Here is a 17682-nt window from a genome sequence, read left to right on the forward strand (position 1 = left end):
GAGTTCTCTTCATAATGGTGGTGTTCTGTGTTACACTGCCACTGGCGATGGCATTGTGTGGAGGAGTAGGGTTTTTTATTGTTGGGCAAGCCAGCTTAACGCAAAGAGATGTTCTGAAGGCTGGTGGAGTTGGAAAAACATATTGGTGGATTTTGGTTGTTTTCTGGCCCTGATTTTGTAAAATTTTTATTTCTGTTCAAAACTTCAGATCCTCGGGGTAGCTTGGGCGTATGAAGAATGGAAATTTGTGAAAACACAGGTTTATAGCGAAGTCCATTCTGTTGGATGTTAACACGATGGTTTTTAATCTTTCCAGATTCAGTTTATGTAACTGTGTTAGATGGAAGAGAAAGGAACGTTTCCAAAAAGATGTGCTCACCAGTAAACCCCCACTTCCAGGAAGAAATGAACAACAGTCTCTCACTCTCCCTTTAAATGACGCAGTGAAATGATGAAGACCAATGAAGGAGCCTGGGACAACTCCGTAAGAAAACATCAATATACAGTACAAAGCCAAGAATTGCCGTGGGTTAAGACTAAGATCTGGGTTTTTTTGTCCTGGTGACTAACGTGTCAATCTTTCAGCTTCCTAGTAATACCCGTAATCGGTAACATATGAAGAGAAGCATTTATTCTGGAAATTGAGATTGGAGTTTGGAAATGCTGTCTGGAATGGAGATGTGTCCTTTACCGTAACTCAAAACAAGACTTTGGGCAGGGGAGGGTCAAATCCTAACTCTTAATTCTGCAGTTACCTTTTCTTCAGTCCTCACAAATGTAGGCACAGCAGTAATGGAAATTAACTTTTTTTAAAAAAATTATATATTCAGTTTGCAGTAGACATTCCTTATGTATTATTGTTTGTATTTATTTATGATTATCAATTTAACATTAATATTGTATCAAAAAAACCTCCTTATGAAAATAAGTATGGATGTATACAGTATGTCTGATTTTTATCCACAAAGAATGAATCTGATTCAGAATGCTTTTCAGCTGACATACAGAGCACTAAATATTTTAAAGGTCTGAATCTAATGAATTCTCAGTGTATATGGGAATTAGGGAAGAGCTGTAAAATGCATTAATCCTTATAGTCAATTCTGTGCCTAGGATTTTGCAAGGGAACAGTTAACTGACTAGAAGAAGCACTACATTTTTAATTCAGCATCAGTGCATTGGGAAGGAACTTTATTGCTTTGTGCTTGGCATGTCATTATTTTTACATTTGACATTATAAGGCCTTTCCAAAATGAATGTGAGGAATTGCTTTCATTTTAAGACTCCTTCTTTTCTGTAAAAAAAAAAAAAAAAGTATAAAATAAAAAACTGAGGTGGTGTGTGTTGGGGAAAGCCTTTTCATTTGGCTAGTGCCACGTTTATGATTATGTACCTTTTAAAAGTAAAAAAGGGGAGATAGCTTCCTTACGTACGTCTAGTGGGTGTTTAGTTAATGAAGAATTAAAGTAGCACTGTTGATCGGTGCTTTGTGTAAATACATCATAACTTTTGGGTGGAGTGGGGCCTTCCGAAGGATAGTCAGTGATATGAAAGCAATTCTGTACATGAATTAAGCATACTTGCTGCATTGTCTCTGCAGATTCTATTTTTGTTTAAAATATTAAAATGTATGTTGGCACAAATGGGTGGATTTTCAAATAAAATGCAGCTTCCACAGAACTTTTGTTACGGTATGAAAGTCTGAGGTGCTTTTTTTTTTCTTTGCTGCTTAAAATGTGCACTGATAATTGCTTTGTTTACTTAATAAAATACCAAATGTATTTCATATGTGCATATTGTATTACAGGAAGTGCGGCACTGTGAGTCTGCGAGTGACATCATCCACGCAGCCTCTTCCCGGCAGGGCTGTAGTAGGCGGCTGTAGTTCCACTGTGTTGAGTTGTTTCATTAAGAGCTGGATTCCTTACTTTAATGTGGTAGTTCACGTTCTTCTAGTTTTTTAAAATACACATGGCAATAAACTTGTACTGTTTATAACTGAGCGAGGAGCATAAATATGCCCCAGAAATTACTTAGATGTCTTCCCTGATCTTCCAGCAGAAGGAAATGCTGGAGAAGATTTGGGTGGTTTGCTGAGACCATCATCTGTCAGTAGACACTGGTTTTCATCACAGGGAGAGTTGATAGAAGTGGAGCTTACTTCTTCTCAACTACCCGAGGCCTGTCATGGCAGATGTACATCATAAAATGAGCAGTACAGATCAGTAGATTTAAAATCTCTCTTTTAAAAGCATGAATAAAAAAATCCCCTGAACCTGTTACTTGTAGAGTATATAATCTGGGGAGTTTCATATGCAGTTTGCTTAACATATGCAGTGCTTTCCTACAAATTACGCTGTGGCTGTGGGACTAACACAGGAGAACTAGTTCTTAGTTTTTGCTCGCACTTAAAAATATCAAAGTGAATTGTCTGAATTGGGGGTCAGCTGGAAAAAAGGTACACACTCAGGAAAATTAGCTGCATTGGTAACTACGAGGGCACTAATTGTTCTGAAACACAGTCCATAGCTTGTGTGAAAGATTGAGGTCGACCTTCCTCCTCCATAGTCCAGTGCGCTAGGTTACGATAAAAACAGAAAACAACCTCGTCACCATTTCAGGTCTGTGATTCTCTCTGTGCAGTGGTTTCAGGCTGGTTTGAGGCTGTTGACTGAGGATAGATCTGCTTCCTTAGGACTTGGATCTTTTTGATCCCTTGGACCCCTGTTGTGGGGCTGTGGACTTGAGGTTGCAAATCATGCAGGTGCCAGAAATCCCCAATAGAGGAAAAATCTCTTCTGCAGGGGTGAGGAATTCATCTGTTACCCTTCACTGCTCACTCAGAGTTGCTCTGTGTTCCTCGACACAGCTGCTGTGCAGGTTAAGCTTTCTTGTCGGCAGCCTGGCTAATAAACCTTGCTTTTAGTTTACTCTTCAGAGACAAACTGGCTTGAGAGTTTTCCTGAGGATTATTTCTCCATTTGCTTTGTTCCTAATGAGTATGTTTGCTTTCAGTATCGCTGGAATAACACTCAGTTGTAATTTAATTTTAAAGCATAGGTCATAGACATTTTTCTTTTGAATTACCGGCCATTTTCAGTAATGGTTGGTTGTGAAAACCTGGTTCTCTTCAAAATTGAGTTCAAAGGCTGTTTAATCTAGAAAAGTAAACTCTGTCTAGGAGAGCTGCCTGCTGTAGGAAGCGGTGGAGGATGTAGTGCGTTTTTAGAGCTTTGTGAAGGAAACTAGCATGTCAGAATAGCCACAATAATTTTTGATCAGATGTATATAAATGAAAACAACTGGCTTTACCTTTTGAGACAGCTACTCTTGCCAGAGCAAGCACCTGAACAGCTAGTAATTTCCAGTGTTTTCTGAAAGCCCAAATGTAGAATCTTTATCTGAAGACAAATATAAATTCTTTTGCCACTTCTCTTTGTTTCAAAGTCACAAACTAAACTGAACCTTAGGAAATGTTTGAAGTCTGTGTTTATGTGTGACTTTACATGACATCAGAGGGTCCATTCAACCAGCTACAGGAACAAGTCAGAAACTCCCAGCTGCTGAACAGCCCTGCAGCAAGAAGCAGGGGCAGAGTGAAGCCCTGCATCTTTTATTAGAAAAAAAAAAAAGGCCTGTTTCCAGAGCCTGGTATAAATTCTGTAGTGACATAAATTAATTGCAACTTGAAAGCCATGACATAATTGAGATAAAGATTGTGGCAGAAAAATGAGAATTGGCTGCCAAAAACACTGGGAAAGACAGTAAATGCTGATGGGAGCAGAAGATTGAGAAGATAATGTGAGGGGTAGTGAAGAAATGTGCTGAATGAATGCAGAAGAAAAAGCAATGTTTGTGGGAGCACGTGTAAGCTAAGAGCGAGCTTTCTCCTTGGCCTGTTGGCAGTCTGACTCGCCCTTTGCAGCTCTCCCATACGGCAGTGGAGGGAGCAGAAACAGTCTTGACATCTTTTGCTGAATGTGCCTAACAAGAAAAATCTGTGAGTTACTGAGGTTTTCTATGTTTGAACTGGAGAATGAGGGGACTTGGCTGGTGAGTAGGCTCTGTCCTGGCTAGATGAGCAGAGAACCCGGAGCAGCTTCCCCTGAAGGTGTAACATTGCTGCCACCCACCTGGCACCCGTTTATGGCTGAAGGCTGAGTAAATCCTGTATCCAGTTCGCTTGTGGGAGATGACTTGCCCAAGATCAGTCACATTTCTTAGTTCTTTCCTTGCTTCTCTGCTGATGAAATTTCCTACGGCGAAGATCAAAAAGCCTTGGAACAAACGGCCAACTTCCTTAAAGGTTCTGTTGTGTGAGCTGATAATGGTACTGAAAATGTGCTGGAATGCAAGCACACTGCTCTGGGTATCCGGCAGCTGCGCTATACAGGGAGAGCTGGGGTCTCGGGTTTATTTTCATAGCATGGATCTCTGCTCTGTTGAGGGTGGTAACTGCTGAACTTGCCCATGCCAGCTACAGCGATTGCCCGAGGACTGTTTTTCTATAAAGTCTAGTGTTACTTGATACAATTTTAGCCCCTTGCTGCACTTCAATCACTAGAAGTGAGGAAAAGGTCCAGTACCATGTCAAATCCTGGTTTTCCATGGCTCAGTAGCAATATTCAACGGGCCGCATAGGAGAACAGTTATTGGCGTCTTGTTACCCTGTTCTGTCCTAAAACAACAATGTTTGTGGTAGTCTGCAGAACACGAGCTCTGAAGTGTAGTATTACAAAGAAGCATCCTTACTTTTATAGTGGACTCAAAATCCAAGGGGAAGTCTTTTGCAGAGGAACATCCAGCTGTAAAACATCAGTGGCTTAAGATGCTAATGCCATTAGATTTTCTGTTCCTTGCTTGTCACTATAGTGTAACTTTTCAGTCCATTAGCTTCTGCCTTGACCTTATTCTGGCAAACTCCTTTTAGCCCACAGAAGCAGAGCGTTTAATAACTTCTCTCTCAGAAAGCAGCCAAACAAGAACAAACGCTGCAGAACAAGTCTCCTACCCTCGTTTCCCAAAACATGCAGGTCTAAACCTGTGGACAGATTGACTTGTTATATAACCTAGCTGCAGTGGAGGCTGCAAACCTCTCAAAAAACAGACCAGAAGTTAAGTAACCTACATTCCCTGCAGCCCAGGCCGGGGAGAGATCATCCTTGCGCAGCCAGACTATAAAGCGATACGGTCCAGTTGCTTGACTCTACAGGGAAATTGCTCGGAGAGGGTTCAAACCAGCAGTGTGCTGAGGTAAGCAGCTCCTTTGATCGTTTAAGTGGATTCAGGCTTGCAGTGCAGCCCACCCCGTGCCATTGTGCTTTTTAGGCATTTGATGGATTGATACTTCCCAGTTCCAGCACATGGACTTTAGTTCTACTAGAATGGCTTTTATTACCACACACTTACACGCAACTTGGGTGATGCTCATATTTCTTTAAATTGCCAGTGAACACTTGTGAGGTTTTTTTTCCCCCTGTTGAAACTGCAAGTTTCGTAGCGTTGTGTGCCAGTTAAATACATAACTCCAGCTCCACTGAGGGTTTGCTTGGATTATAGTTGGAGATATGGACACTTCTGTGCATCTTGTAGCCTAAGTAGTGTCTCATGGTTCTCTTGTGCAACAGAAACACAGTAAAGAAAATGTTTTTCATCATTCTGGGAATTTGAGGGTGACTGCTTTAAGTTTTGTCCTAACTGGAGTAATGAACCCTCACTTTCACTCCCATGTTTAAGTAGGAAGCATTGGCCATGCTGCCAGAAAGTGGGCTGATCAGCCTTCTGTTTTATATATATATGTTGCTCATTTCTGACAGATTTTTCCTGTAACAAATGTATCAAATCCAGATGCCTCATTTGCTGTAGACCATTTGCTTTCTCCATATAAAAGCCTCACACTGGCTTTAACGCTAATCCTATAGAAATCAAGGGGATTTGGGACACTTCACTAAATATGTTTTGTTACAGGCTGTTGCTTCTGGCTTGCCAGGCTGCCTGTGGCTTGTACCCTAATTAGCATGTTTCAGATTTCTTTTTAACTGCCTCTGACCCACACAGGCATTTATGGTAAAAGGCTAAACAGTGACTTGAAGAAGCAAAGTTTCTTTTTTCCAAGGTACAAGTTTATGTTGTCCTGCCATATGCCCTACACATGGTGGTATGCATTATGGGCATAGGCAAAGAGAAGCCTAGAGAGATGGGCCCTACGTTCACATCACTAGAAAATGTAAATGCCCTTTGGGGAGCGGTGGGAAGAAGAGGAGGCCTTTCTTTGACTGAAAAGCTCTTCGGCATAAGCCATATTCTAATTCTGTGACTAAACGAAAAGCTAAACTAATCACTGAGCAGAACTAATCTCTCTTTCAAGTAAGCCATTTCATGGGGCTTGCATTTCACTCAAAGAAAGCCAGTGTAGCTGAGGGGAGGCGTCTGTTGTGGTGACAACACCACTCGTAAGCATGGATCCCCATTTTCTGGGACACCCGAGCGCTAGGAGTCACCTCAGTCTTTGTGGTAACTCGGGTTACAGGAGGGACGTGTCGAAACTCATTTCACTGTTTGCTACATGGCAATGCAAGTGAGATTCAGTCTGCGACTGAGGCTCTGACCTTTATGTGTCTACTTGTGAGCCCAGCTTCTGGGGAGCTGTAGTCAGCGGATCCCAGAGTACAGTTCGAGTCACCTGTGACTCAAGGAGATGCCTGCTCGGCAGCAATATCTCAGCTCAACTGGAAAATGAAAAATTTGACCGAGGTACAGGGTAAGCTGAGACATTACATTGATACAAGGTTTAAAAAAAGTTTCTTAAAAAAGCTTTGTTCCAAACAGCTGATTAACCGGTTAAGGTTTTAAATCAGATAATTCAATGCTTTCACAAGTTTCTAAAGGGAAATGCATAGGTTGGAAGCCTGCTTGTGCCTGTGGAAAAAACCTGCATTGTGTACTCCTGGTAGAGTGTCCAGGCTGTACAATAAGCATAGAAACCCCCTCACTAAATCGATGCACTAAGATACTGTGTTCATACAGACCAGCTACAAACCAAAGATACAGGATTACACAATGTATTTGGCCAATTTAAAAAAAATAAAATAACAATTTAAGACTTTCATAATTTTTTTCATGATTCTTTAATTTTTTTTCCTTTTTTTTTTTTGTTATTTCGATATATTTAAGGGGGTTTTATGGAGACAGATAAAATGCATTTAAACATTCAATTTCTAGCAATAGTTGAGTTGTGCTTGGATAAATTACATTGTTTTAGCAAAGTATGTAACAGTTCTGTGTTTTATGGCAGCCTGTATTTACTCATTCTGTGTCTGATCAAGAGAGAATTCCACATTTGACAGACTGCAAGTGGGGACCACAAAACCTACATATTAACTATGATCCTTTATTAGCTATCTGAGCAGCTATATGTGGACTGAGAAGCCAAAAAAAGTGCACGAGAGTGCTCACAGTGGTAAGGGAAGCAACCTTTCAATTAGCCGTCTGCACACAGACATACCTCTCATTCAACTTGTATGTGTAAATCACAATTCAGGCACTCAAAAATAGTTTCCACAAAGCCCAGCACCACACACTTCTTGTAGAACAGAGCAAATATTTAATGAACTGAGAATGTTACATTTTGCGTTAACAGCACGGCTTGTTTATTTTTCACCAACCTTCTCTTTAGATAAGGCCTTGATCATCTGGGCTGTGATGTGCCCATCTGATTTACCAATAACACCATCTTCTGTGTGGCTCCTGCTTGGCATTTCTTCTGGTTCTTCATGAATAGGCATGGCTCTTCCAACCACACACATTAGCTTTGTCTCCAGAGGACCCAGTTTTAAGTATTCCTTAAGAAGAAAGAATATAATTCTTCTGCAATTACATAGAAAAGCAACCGTTCTTCAAAAAAAAAAAACCAAAACCTAGCAACTTTCTTTTTAAAAGCAACTGTAAAGATGCTGCCCTGGGTTTGCTGTGTTTGGTAGCATCAGTGTTAATGGGCTTGGTCTACAAGCCAGCTCAGCTTAGGAGGCTGCAGCCATGCTGCCCTCTTCTTTTCCTGTGTGTTTTCACTGATGACACTTTCTCTGCAAACTAAATTCTGCTCTCAAGTTCAGTTCTGTGAGAAGAATTAAACTAATCCAACAGTTCACTACTGCCAAAAGAGAGGTCCGAGCTTAGCCATGTGCTTCCACCACGGCTGTTCTGGCTCTGGCCTTCTCCAAACCTCTGAGTCAATTTGGTTGAATAACCCAACAGAAAACTAATTCAGGAGGAGAAAAAAAGGCAAGGTTTTCTGCTGGGTTAGGGACTGAATCAGCTATAGAAAAGGCTGATGTGCACTCTGCATTCCCTAAGGGCAGGAGCAGGCCCGCAGAGCCAGGGCCAGGGAGAGGGGGAAAGGAACCCTGCAGTGCAAGCCCTTGAATCACCTGTCTTTAGTAAATGCTTTCATAATAGTTGCCAATGCAACTCCACTGTCAGCAGTTATACCTTCATTGTTAGGAAGTACAAGAACGTCAGCAGCACCTACGGCCCTCAGCAGGGTGGGCTGTGCAGTGCTAACAGCAGGAAGAAAGAAGTAAAGCTAGCATTCCTCTCCCAAGGCAACAGCTGCAAGGGAACAAGCACTTGCAGAGAACGTTTTTGTTACGACGGAGCCACTCCTGATGTTATCTCTGATCAAGGCAACAGGATGATTTCTCTGAAGACAAGTTGCATGGTATTAATCAAACTAATGCCAAATTACTAGAAAAAGAGTTGTAGCTGGGGTTATTTTTGTGTGTGTGTGTATGTGTCTCTTTAAACTCCATAATGAGTAAGTTTGAATAAAATATTCAAGAGTAAAGAAACATTATGGAGAAGTATCTTTACACAGCAAGCCCTGCAGTCTGCACCACGGCTGTATCATCTTTAATTTGCAGTAGAAATTGATGATGTAGAGTAATATATTTTCTAAGAATAGTTAGTTTATTAAGAAATGTATTCAAGTTTTCATAACAAGAATGTAGTATCAAAGGCACCCAGGAAACATCTTTTTGCAAGCCAGGACTGAAGACCTCCTGAAGCAGCTGCCACCACCTCTTTTGAGAGCCACACAAACTGCTTATTTACATATAACCTGTACCTTTTTATTTTCTCAACCCCTGTATTTTGCACCCAGGAACACCTTCATCCTAGCTTTCTGTTGAAGGAATAAACTACTTATTGAACATTTAATGCTACTATGCAACATAAATTCTAAAGGACCAACATCCAAGCAAACAATTCTATGCAATACCACAGAAAACTGTCACTAGCTGACACTCAGGATTCTTGCTAGGGGAATTTCATCCTGACACTCACATATGCTGATTCCTAGGACAGCATTCAATTGCCAGAATAGCGCATCTTGTGCTACGAGAAATGCCCTAAAGCATCCAAAACGTCCAGGTGAGACTGGCCTATATGACACAGAACCTATATTCTTTTGGCCCAGCATCTGAAGGACAGGGAGTGTCCTAACGATCTCATATAGAACCAGATGCCTATGATTAAGCATCTGAGTGGCACACTAGGTAAAAGACATTGGAGTTTTCTCTGCCATAACACCACTGGGAATAGAACGCTCCTGGAAGTAATTCATGCTCCATACAGAAAGATGTTTGTGTCAGTGAAAGACCCGGTAACTTTAACTCGTACCTGGAAATCTTCTTCAGCTTTGTACAACAAACTATCAACAGTTGGAGTGAATGACTTTTCCCACAGCTCCTCATCACCGTCTTGAGGCTTCTCATTCTCTGTTTTAGACTGAATCTTTGGAAAGGCTTTCTTTTTCTGACAGGAGACCGTGTCACTTCTGAGATTTTCATCTCCATCTGTCTTTGCTTTTTAAAGAGAAGAACGTTGATGTGTATGCAATCATTAAGCCTTATGAAAATCAGAATTAGTACATGATATGAGCATTGCCTGCAATCTTTAATGTGGCTTGGCCAGTGCAATGCAAAGAACAGCTTGGTAGGATTTTTAATTGGCAATCCAAGCCAAATGTTGATTTTGCTCACTGATTTTTCTATATTTATTTCTGTTCACAATTTCTGATCAAGCTCAGGGACTGAAATTGATTGGAAGTTAGAAGTAATGGGTCTGTGGGACAGGCCAGGAGGAAAAAAAAAAGAGCTTTTATCAGTTCAACTTAAATTTTACATAGCCCTGAAAAAAAATACAGGACAGGCAGCAAAAAGAAGTATAATTTTTTAGTATATCCATGTATCTATATCTACACATACCCAAGTTCCTGAAACACAGCTAGTCTACTTATAACTCCCCTGAAGAACTCACATTTGCAGTTCATGATTTCCCAGGATGGCAATTCTGGGACTTTTCCCGGGACAATGTCCTGACCCCAGCTTACTGAAACAAAACCTACTTCTCCCAGTAACATTTGTAAAGGTCTAGCAAAGGTGATAGAGCTGAACTGTTTGAAGCAAACATATTTCTAATTCAGAAATCTTAGTCAACATGTTTGCTGGTGCCTGATGGTTCCAGAAAGGCCCACCAATGGCTGGAACTGATCAGAACTTCAACAAACTTGTTCACAGTATCCATAACTGTATGGCTTCAATTTTTGAAATTTACCCCTTTGATTTAATTTTGTCCTTTTGCCCCCTATTTCTTCTGCTCACACAGAGATATAAAATAAAACATGAATCCATAAAAAGCCACCCTAAATAAAACAAGAATACATAAAAGCCACCCTAATTAGATAAGTACAGTCACATGGTCCTTCTTGCCTAATGGTATATTCTTTTCCAGGGCACACCTACCAGAATAGATTGAGATTCAGCCCAAAATTCAGTACTGCTTACCAAGATTTTCAGCTCAGGCTGAGCTCCACGTAGCTTCATCTGCTCTTGCCAGGGATTTATTTCTAATCTAACTGCAGTATATCTCTGTGAGCTGAATGAATGTAAAGTGCATGTACACTTCAAGTGAAAGCCCATGTAGAGTTCAAGAGTGTCCTCTCAGGGACAAGATACAATGAAGTTATGATGATATGCATCAGCAAAGAACTGATTAAGATATGAATCATATCTGCATAAAAGATGGCCAATCCTGTTAACCACATGCCAGGCTAGCTCTATATCAGTAATTATATTCAACAATCTAAACATCAACTTCAATTTTAAAACTGTATTACAGGTAGATTGCGGTTTTGTCTTCTTAACACAAACTGCAGTCTGTCATTGCTGTAGTGGCTGCAATTAAGTGGGAAATTAATCACCATGTCAAACAGGCAGTTTGATAAAAAAGAAAATAAAAGTATGTAAATGTTCAGTAACTTATAAGTTCTAAGCTGCTGGCATGTGCATTACCTGCATGTTTTCTATACTCTGCTTCTTTCATTTCATCCTTAGGAAATTCATCTTGCAAGCCAGCAGTCTGGGTAAGAAACAAATGCCTATGAAATTAAAAACATAAATTGATACTTATATTAGAGGTCTGAATTTTCTTTCTAAATTGTTCTGTGCAATATTTTGGGGTGATGGGAAGGGCACTCTTTCCGAAAGCCATTTGCCTGCTTAACCACAAACGCGCAATGGTTTAAAAATGCAATGGAGGCAGCCAGGTAGCTTAGTGGCTAATAAGCTGCTCTTTTTTTATTCTTCGTTCCTAAGTTCAACTATGTCCATGAGACTAAAGGAAAACAAATGTTATAGTCTCCAGTCAGTCCAAGACTCAAACCACAGCTGGCAACTCTTGCTTAAAAGCAATCCAAAGTTTGGAGAGGAGAGAAAAATGGTCATTTCTTAGACTTGGAACTTTTTCATGCAATATGGCTAAAAACACTGAGCTGGGACTGGATAAATGAAGATGGATCATTCCCATTGTTACACCGTGGTTTTAATATCATTAGTGTCTGCATTTTGCAGCTAAATTAATCTTTCTCTAGGGAACAAGTTAAATAATTGCAATACAAAGGAACTAATATTACAGACACATCTACAGACAGACCTATCCCAAGGCCTCTTCCTTGCTCAGTACCAGGTCATCTGTTCCACTTGAGATTGCAAAACCCCATATATTTGCATATTAATCTTCACATCCTTGAATGTTTTGCCAACACTAAAGGAAAAATCTATTACTCAGCACTTGGATGGAGAAGCTGGGTCTGAGTCAATTAAATCGGAGAGAAACTATTTCCAAGCCCCAGTAGTATCCCCACTAAAAGAAAGCGAGTGTCACTAGGTCTTAATCAATTATAAAAGAACCCCATTTCTTTCCTGAATTTTGGTATTTGGGAGGTTTCAATGTTGCTGTCATCCTTCAGAGATACAAGTCCCACTCAGTTAAATCCTGCCTCCCCTCAACTAGAAAACTACCTTGGCTTTGTTGTGGGAGAGCCCAAATAGCTCTAGAGGCAGAAGGCAACATTACTTTTTTTAAAAATTAATCACTTTTGAATTTGTAAGGCATCATTTTACCTGTGTGCTTTCAGATTCTGAAGTCTGCTATTGACCAGTTTTGTCACTAAACCAATATTTTCTTCTTCCAGGAGGTTGATAGAGGCTTTCAAATCACTTACTTCCTTTTGGTACATCTTAATCTTTTGACAATTAAAAAAAAAAAAAAAAAACAAGAAAGAAAAAAAAAGAATATAATCTTACGAAGTCTATAGCTATTTTGGAAAGCTTTAATAGTAACTATCTTCATAGCACATGCCTAGAAAAAATGCAGCTCTATCAGCAAGACCACATTTGGTGCACATGCCTAGAAAAAATGCAGCTCTATCAGCAAGACCACATTTGGTGGAGAAACAGTGACACTTTTTTAGGCAAGGGGAAGGTCTCTCTGGCTCTTTCACACCTTTATTAGGAGCTTTTACTGGGACAACTCTGTCAATCACAGCCACACATTTGGGCTATGCAGCCCTGATAGTAAGCCTTCTCATGCAGCCAAACAGGTCTAGTAGGCAGAAGCTCTGGATTTTTTCATTTTTGCTTTCACATTAGAGCTTTGAGAGAGAAAAACCTTCTTTGCAGAGTTAAATTCAGGATCCTGCTCAGCTAGTGTTGCTTTTCTAATTCCTGCCTATACATAAGACCTTCCTACCCAGAATTAGTGAAGCTTTTGGTCCAAGTAAGCTATGATGTTGGCTAAACTGCAGGTTCTACTTTCTTTTGGACTGGTAATCGCCCCACGTTGCCATAAAGTTTTACTAACAAGGGATACTAGTTATTCAGTTCCCACAATTCCTCTTACTTTTCCTGAATTTCTTACCCCACTTCACAAGGAAGTGGAATGTACTATGGGACAGGTACCTTGCAAGAAATTTTAGCCATAGGCACGTGTTTAAAAGCAGCACCTAGTGATCTGAATGCATCTGTTCTCACCAAAGCCAAATTAACCCAGCTATACTCATCCAAATTTGCAGTTAAAAACTAGTTCCCATTTCTTCCAGGGATTAAAAAAGGTGCAAATGACAGGGCAGTAACCAGTAACAGGACGTGGCTTGGCACAATGAAGTGATGCAGCTTTGCACCATCTTGGTGTGACACAGTAACTGTAGAAAAATGTGACTTAAGTCTCCAAATCTGTTCAAATTTGAAGGTAACTAGTTTAGTGAAGGTAACTAGTTTAGGGTTGCTTTGGCAAGTCATTTTTCAGTTGGTTGGCCAAACTGAAAAAATGATGAATTTTAAACTGAGACAAAACTGAAATTTTTTATTTATCTCCCCAAAAGAAAATACTGGAAGAGTCTGTCAGCTACATATAAACATTAGCCTAAAAGAAAATATTACATCTGTATAAGAAAAGCAGAGAAAATGAAAGGGTGAATTCAGAGGACTGGGGAAGTTAGTGATAATAGTTTGGACTTCCAGAATAATTCAAAGCACTAATTCATAACAAACTAATTCATAACATAGGAAACTTCTAGTTGAGAGGAAAAACCCAAATCCCTCAACTCTGAAGTGAGGGCCCCTCAGGACATGAGTACTCCAAAGTGTACCTCTCTTGTTGACACTGCCTAACATGGGTAAGATTCCTAAGTGTTCAGTGAGAAAGGGAGATGGGAAGGGAATTCGTACTCATTCAGTGATAGGATGTATAGATTTGAGCTCCGGTTTGTTTATACAAATTAAAACAGTAATTCTTTCCTACTGGCCCCTACCTCATTGCCTAAGAAGCTGTGGTTTGGACATCCTCCCTGGCAAGTTAAGGATGCAAGCTCAGAGCTTATTAAAGGGAAGAAAGCAAGCTGTATCCCTGCACACAGGCAAGTATCTTAAACCAGTAAGTAAAATGGGGAAACCTCTGCCAGGTTTGTTGGTGTAGCACAGAGAAATAATAACGTCATTAATTTCCCCAAAAGTTTTGCTCAGTTCTAAACGGTGAGGTTATAAAGGTGGGAAAGGGTATTGCTTCCCTCCAATGTCTTGCCTAGATTTGATCGATCGTAACAAAGAACCTGTATTGATTGGAATAAACAATAAAACTTTCACTGTGGAAAAATCAGTTTCCTAAATTTGGCTCACAAAACAGTTTTTTCTTGATGAGGAAAGTTACAAAAGTCTAATATGTAGCTCTAAATTGCCATTAAAGGATAGTATAAGAGCTATCAATTAATCATTTACAACTATATACAATCCTGATTTTCCTCTCTTCAGTGTACTATTCTCCAGGGTTTCTTTATTATGTCCCATTTAAAGCTGTCTCAAAGCCCTTTCTCCAAAATGTTTTCCAACATCCATATCTGTTTCCTTTCAATACTGCAGCACTAGAACTTTAATGCAATTCAAAACTACACTCTTCAGATACTTACATGGTTGAACTTTTACATTATATAGTAACTCAGTTTCCACAGATACTTAATTGTATGGAACGTTGCAGCCCTTCACATAACTGCTGCTGGGGCAAGAAAAGGGGTCCTTCATTTGTGAAAGTAGATGTTCACCTTTTACCTTTATTCAGCACATACACTGTTTGCTACTCAGGATTACAGATTAATTACAGGAAAAAGCTCTCCTTTTCCTATGAAAGTCTTCAGAGGTTTGTCACTAGAAACAGTTACAACTGTAGGCCATGGTATTTCACACCTGAACTACGATGATAAACTGTACACAGGTGATTCTCTTACCTCTTCTTTCAGCCATTCATTCTCTTCAATTTCTCTGAGACTGTTTTTGTCTAAGCATCTTAGGGCATTCTGAGAAAACACGATTTAAGATCATCTCCTCTGAAAGCAAGACTTTGACAGTGCTGCATACTATAAAGAACCTTCTGCTGTTTAGCAGGAGATAATTAAGAAACATCCACACAACAGACTGTAGCATTGCATCCCCTGAGGGATTACAAGGGGATTTAGTCCACAAGACCAGCTGTTTCTTCATCATCCTGTACGGTGCGGTTTATATGTCAAGCAATTTACCAATATTTTGTAATTTCCCATATTAAAATAGGACATTTCCTTTTGGTCTAACACATTCTGCTGTGTTCTCACTACTGCTCAAATCTTCCTGTTTTCAGGAAATCAGACAGAAATTTAGCTATTAAAAAACCCAAGCAAAATCACAAATTAGGCAGTACTGATCTATGACAAGGAGACATCTATGCTAACGAGCCAAGGCTACAATTTAATTATTGATGTCACTAAGTGGAAAGGAACAACTGGGAAGGAAGATGCTTCTGTAGATCACCACAAGCACAGTCCTTTGGATTATGTTCTCACGTGACTGAAAAGTCCAGCATGGAAGCCAGGGGAATTTAAAAACCTAATGGGCCCAACCAGTGATTTGTACTGGTGTGCTCTGCATACAGTGTAAGAAGTCATCACCATAAATACATTGTAAATCATATTTGCAAATCAGAGCTGACAATGTATCAATAAGCCTAAATTTTACTGTAAACTGCATTATTTTGGCATTTTAAAAATGTTGTACTTTACAAGTACAAGGCAACAACTTTTTCTTTTTTCAAAATTATGTATGCTTCCATGCAGACAATCTCTTAGTGCTATTTTTTTCTGAAGTGCATACAAATGTCAAAATCAAAGTCACAGCAAAAGTGACATGTTCTTGAACAAGTCATATCAGTGCGTGGTGCCCCACTTTCCCATACCTCCTTTGTCAAATTGCTCAGGCTACTCATTGTTAGCCTGATGTAAAAAGAAAAAAAAAAAAGTACATGAGTGTATAACAATAACCAATGCTATGTTTAGTAAGAAGTTTTACAGTTTATTTTACTCCTAATTTATTAGAAAAGTTTCAAATCTTAATTTGAGATAAAATAATTATTAATGCAGAGTAGATGACTGCTAACTAAGATGAAGTTAGCACTTTTGAAAAAGGCAGAAGGAATACCTCATGAGCCTGTTCCTTACTTAACTCCATGTGCCTCTCAAGCAGTCTGTCATTTTCTTCTTTCACTGCTTTCAAAGTGTTTGTATAATATTCTTCAAAACAAAAAAAGAAAATCAGAAACCATTATTTGACATCAAATTCTGCTGAAAACAAATAGATAATCAGCATGTTGTTCCTAATCTGTAACTTATTAACCAGCATCACATGCATAGATGCTCCACAGAAAAGGATTCAAACATTCTTCTCCACAGAAATTGTCCTCCTAAACCCAAGTTATTGTAGTCTGAACTACAAAACTAAAACCTGAAGTGGCTTACACATTTCTGTTGGCAACTACAACAGCTGAGCAATTCACTGCTACAATATTGGGATCTTAGCATTAAATTTTGTCTCTATCAATCGCAGAACTCCTGGAGTCATGCAAGAGATTTGCTTAGAAAACTTGTTTTTTAGGTATAGAAGCATATTGGATCATCTTATCCATGTGGCATTTTTTTTTCCCCGACAGTTATTATACAGAGCCTAATACATTTGCTGACTTATCTAAGTGTTCCAGGTTGTTCTAATTTGACAACAGGACAAAATAGAGAATGCGGCAATTGCCTCAAATATTTGCTTTCATCGTTACTTGTGGTCGTTATTTAGGAAGCGTCTTACGTTAAACTGAATTTGTTTGGCCTCAAGTTCTAATCACTTGGTATTTAATTATTTCACCCTTCCCTTCAGTTGTTTTTGTGCTATTCTAAATAGCCCACTGCTCCTTAGTATTTTCTCCTTTTGAAGGAATGAATGACACTGTAGTAATTTCAAGGAAAGCACTTCATACTTGTTCCAGAGGCTTAAAATTCAGCCTGGCTCTGCACTTGTGTTGCAGACAGCCTATTGCTGATCTGGCTGTAAATGAGTATTTGGTCACGGACCCACTGTGGAGTCAAAGGCAGTCAAATATGAAAGGTGCATTAGTTGTGCATTAGTTCTTAATTTAACACTGTGGAAACTGGCCTGCTGTAATCAATCCACCATCTAGACTTGGCAGAATGAAATGGAAGTACTTACATACTATAACGAATTCATCTTTTCATTCTTTCAGACAAGTAAACAACCTGAGTTGTACTAGGAGAATGAAGAGAAGGAGGAACTGTTCAGACATACCTGCTGTTTCTAAGGAGGCTATTTTCCCTAACTCTCATTGGAACAGTTTCCCCCACACCTCATGTAAGTGTATGGCATTCTTTTTCTTCCTCTTCCCTCCAGAAATTTTGTTTAAAATGTCACCCCCAGACTACATGAACAGTGCCAGCATCAAGCCCTTCAGTGGTACCTACAGAGACAGAAACCTTTTCATCTA

At 39.6% G+C, this 17682-nt stretch overlaps 2 protein-coding genes across 9 annotated transcripts in view; one reads left to right on the top strand and one right to left on the bottom strand.

Annotated features, from left to right (window-relative positions):
- Window positions 1-1786, top strand: part of PICALM (phosphatidylinositol binding clathrin assembly protein) — a 71196-nt gene extending 69410 nt beyond the window's left edge. For all 6 annotated transcript variants that reach the window (XM_080375856.1, XM_080375858.1, XM_080375860.1 and 3 more), the window contains one exon: window positions 317-1786. In XM_080375856.1, the coding sequence (XP_080231982.1) occupies window positions 317-331 (15 nt within the window). In that variant the 3' untranslated portion in view covers window positions 332-1786. The remainder of the gene's footprint in view (window positions 1-316) is intronic.
- CCDC83 (coiled-coil domain containing 83) overlaps window positions 1265-17682 on the bottom strand; it is a 30188-nt gene continuing 13770 nt past the window's right edge. For all 3 annotated transcript variants that reach the window (XM_080375870.1, XM_080375869.1, XM_080375871.1), the window contains 6 exons: window positions 16335-16426; window positions 15113-15181; window positions 12459-12580; window positions 11349-11434; window positions 9676-9860; window positions 1265-7841 (listed from right to left, as the gene is read on the bottom strand). In XM_080375870.1, the coding sequence (XP_080231996.1) occupies window positions 7650-7841; window positions 9676-9860; window positions 11349-11434; window positions 12459-12580; window positions 15113-15181; window positions 16335-16426 (746 nt within the window). In that variant the 3' untranslated portion in view covers window positions 1265-7649. The remainder of the gene's footprint in view (window positions 7842-9675; window positions 9861-11348; window positions 11435-12458; window positions 12581-15112; window positions 15182-16334; window positions 16427-17682) is intronic.

This window comes from Falco punctatus (genome assembly GCF_963210335.1).
Source record: "Falco punctatus genome assembly, chromosome: 2".
In the NCBI taxonomy this organism is placed as follows: Eukaryota; Metazoa; Chordata; class Aves; order Falconiformes; family Falconidae; genus Falco; species Falco punctatus.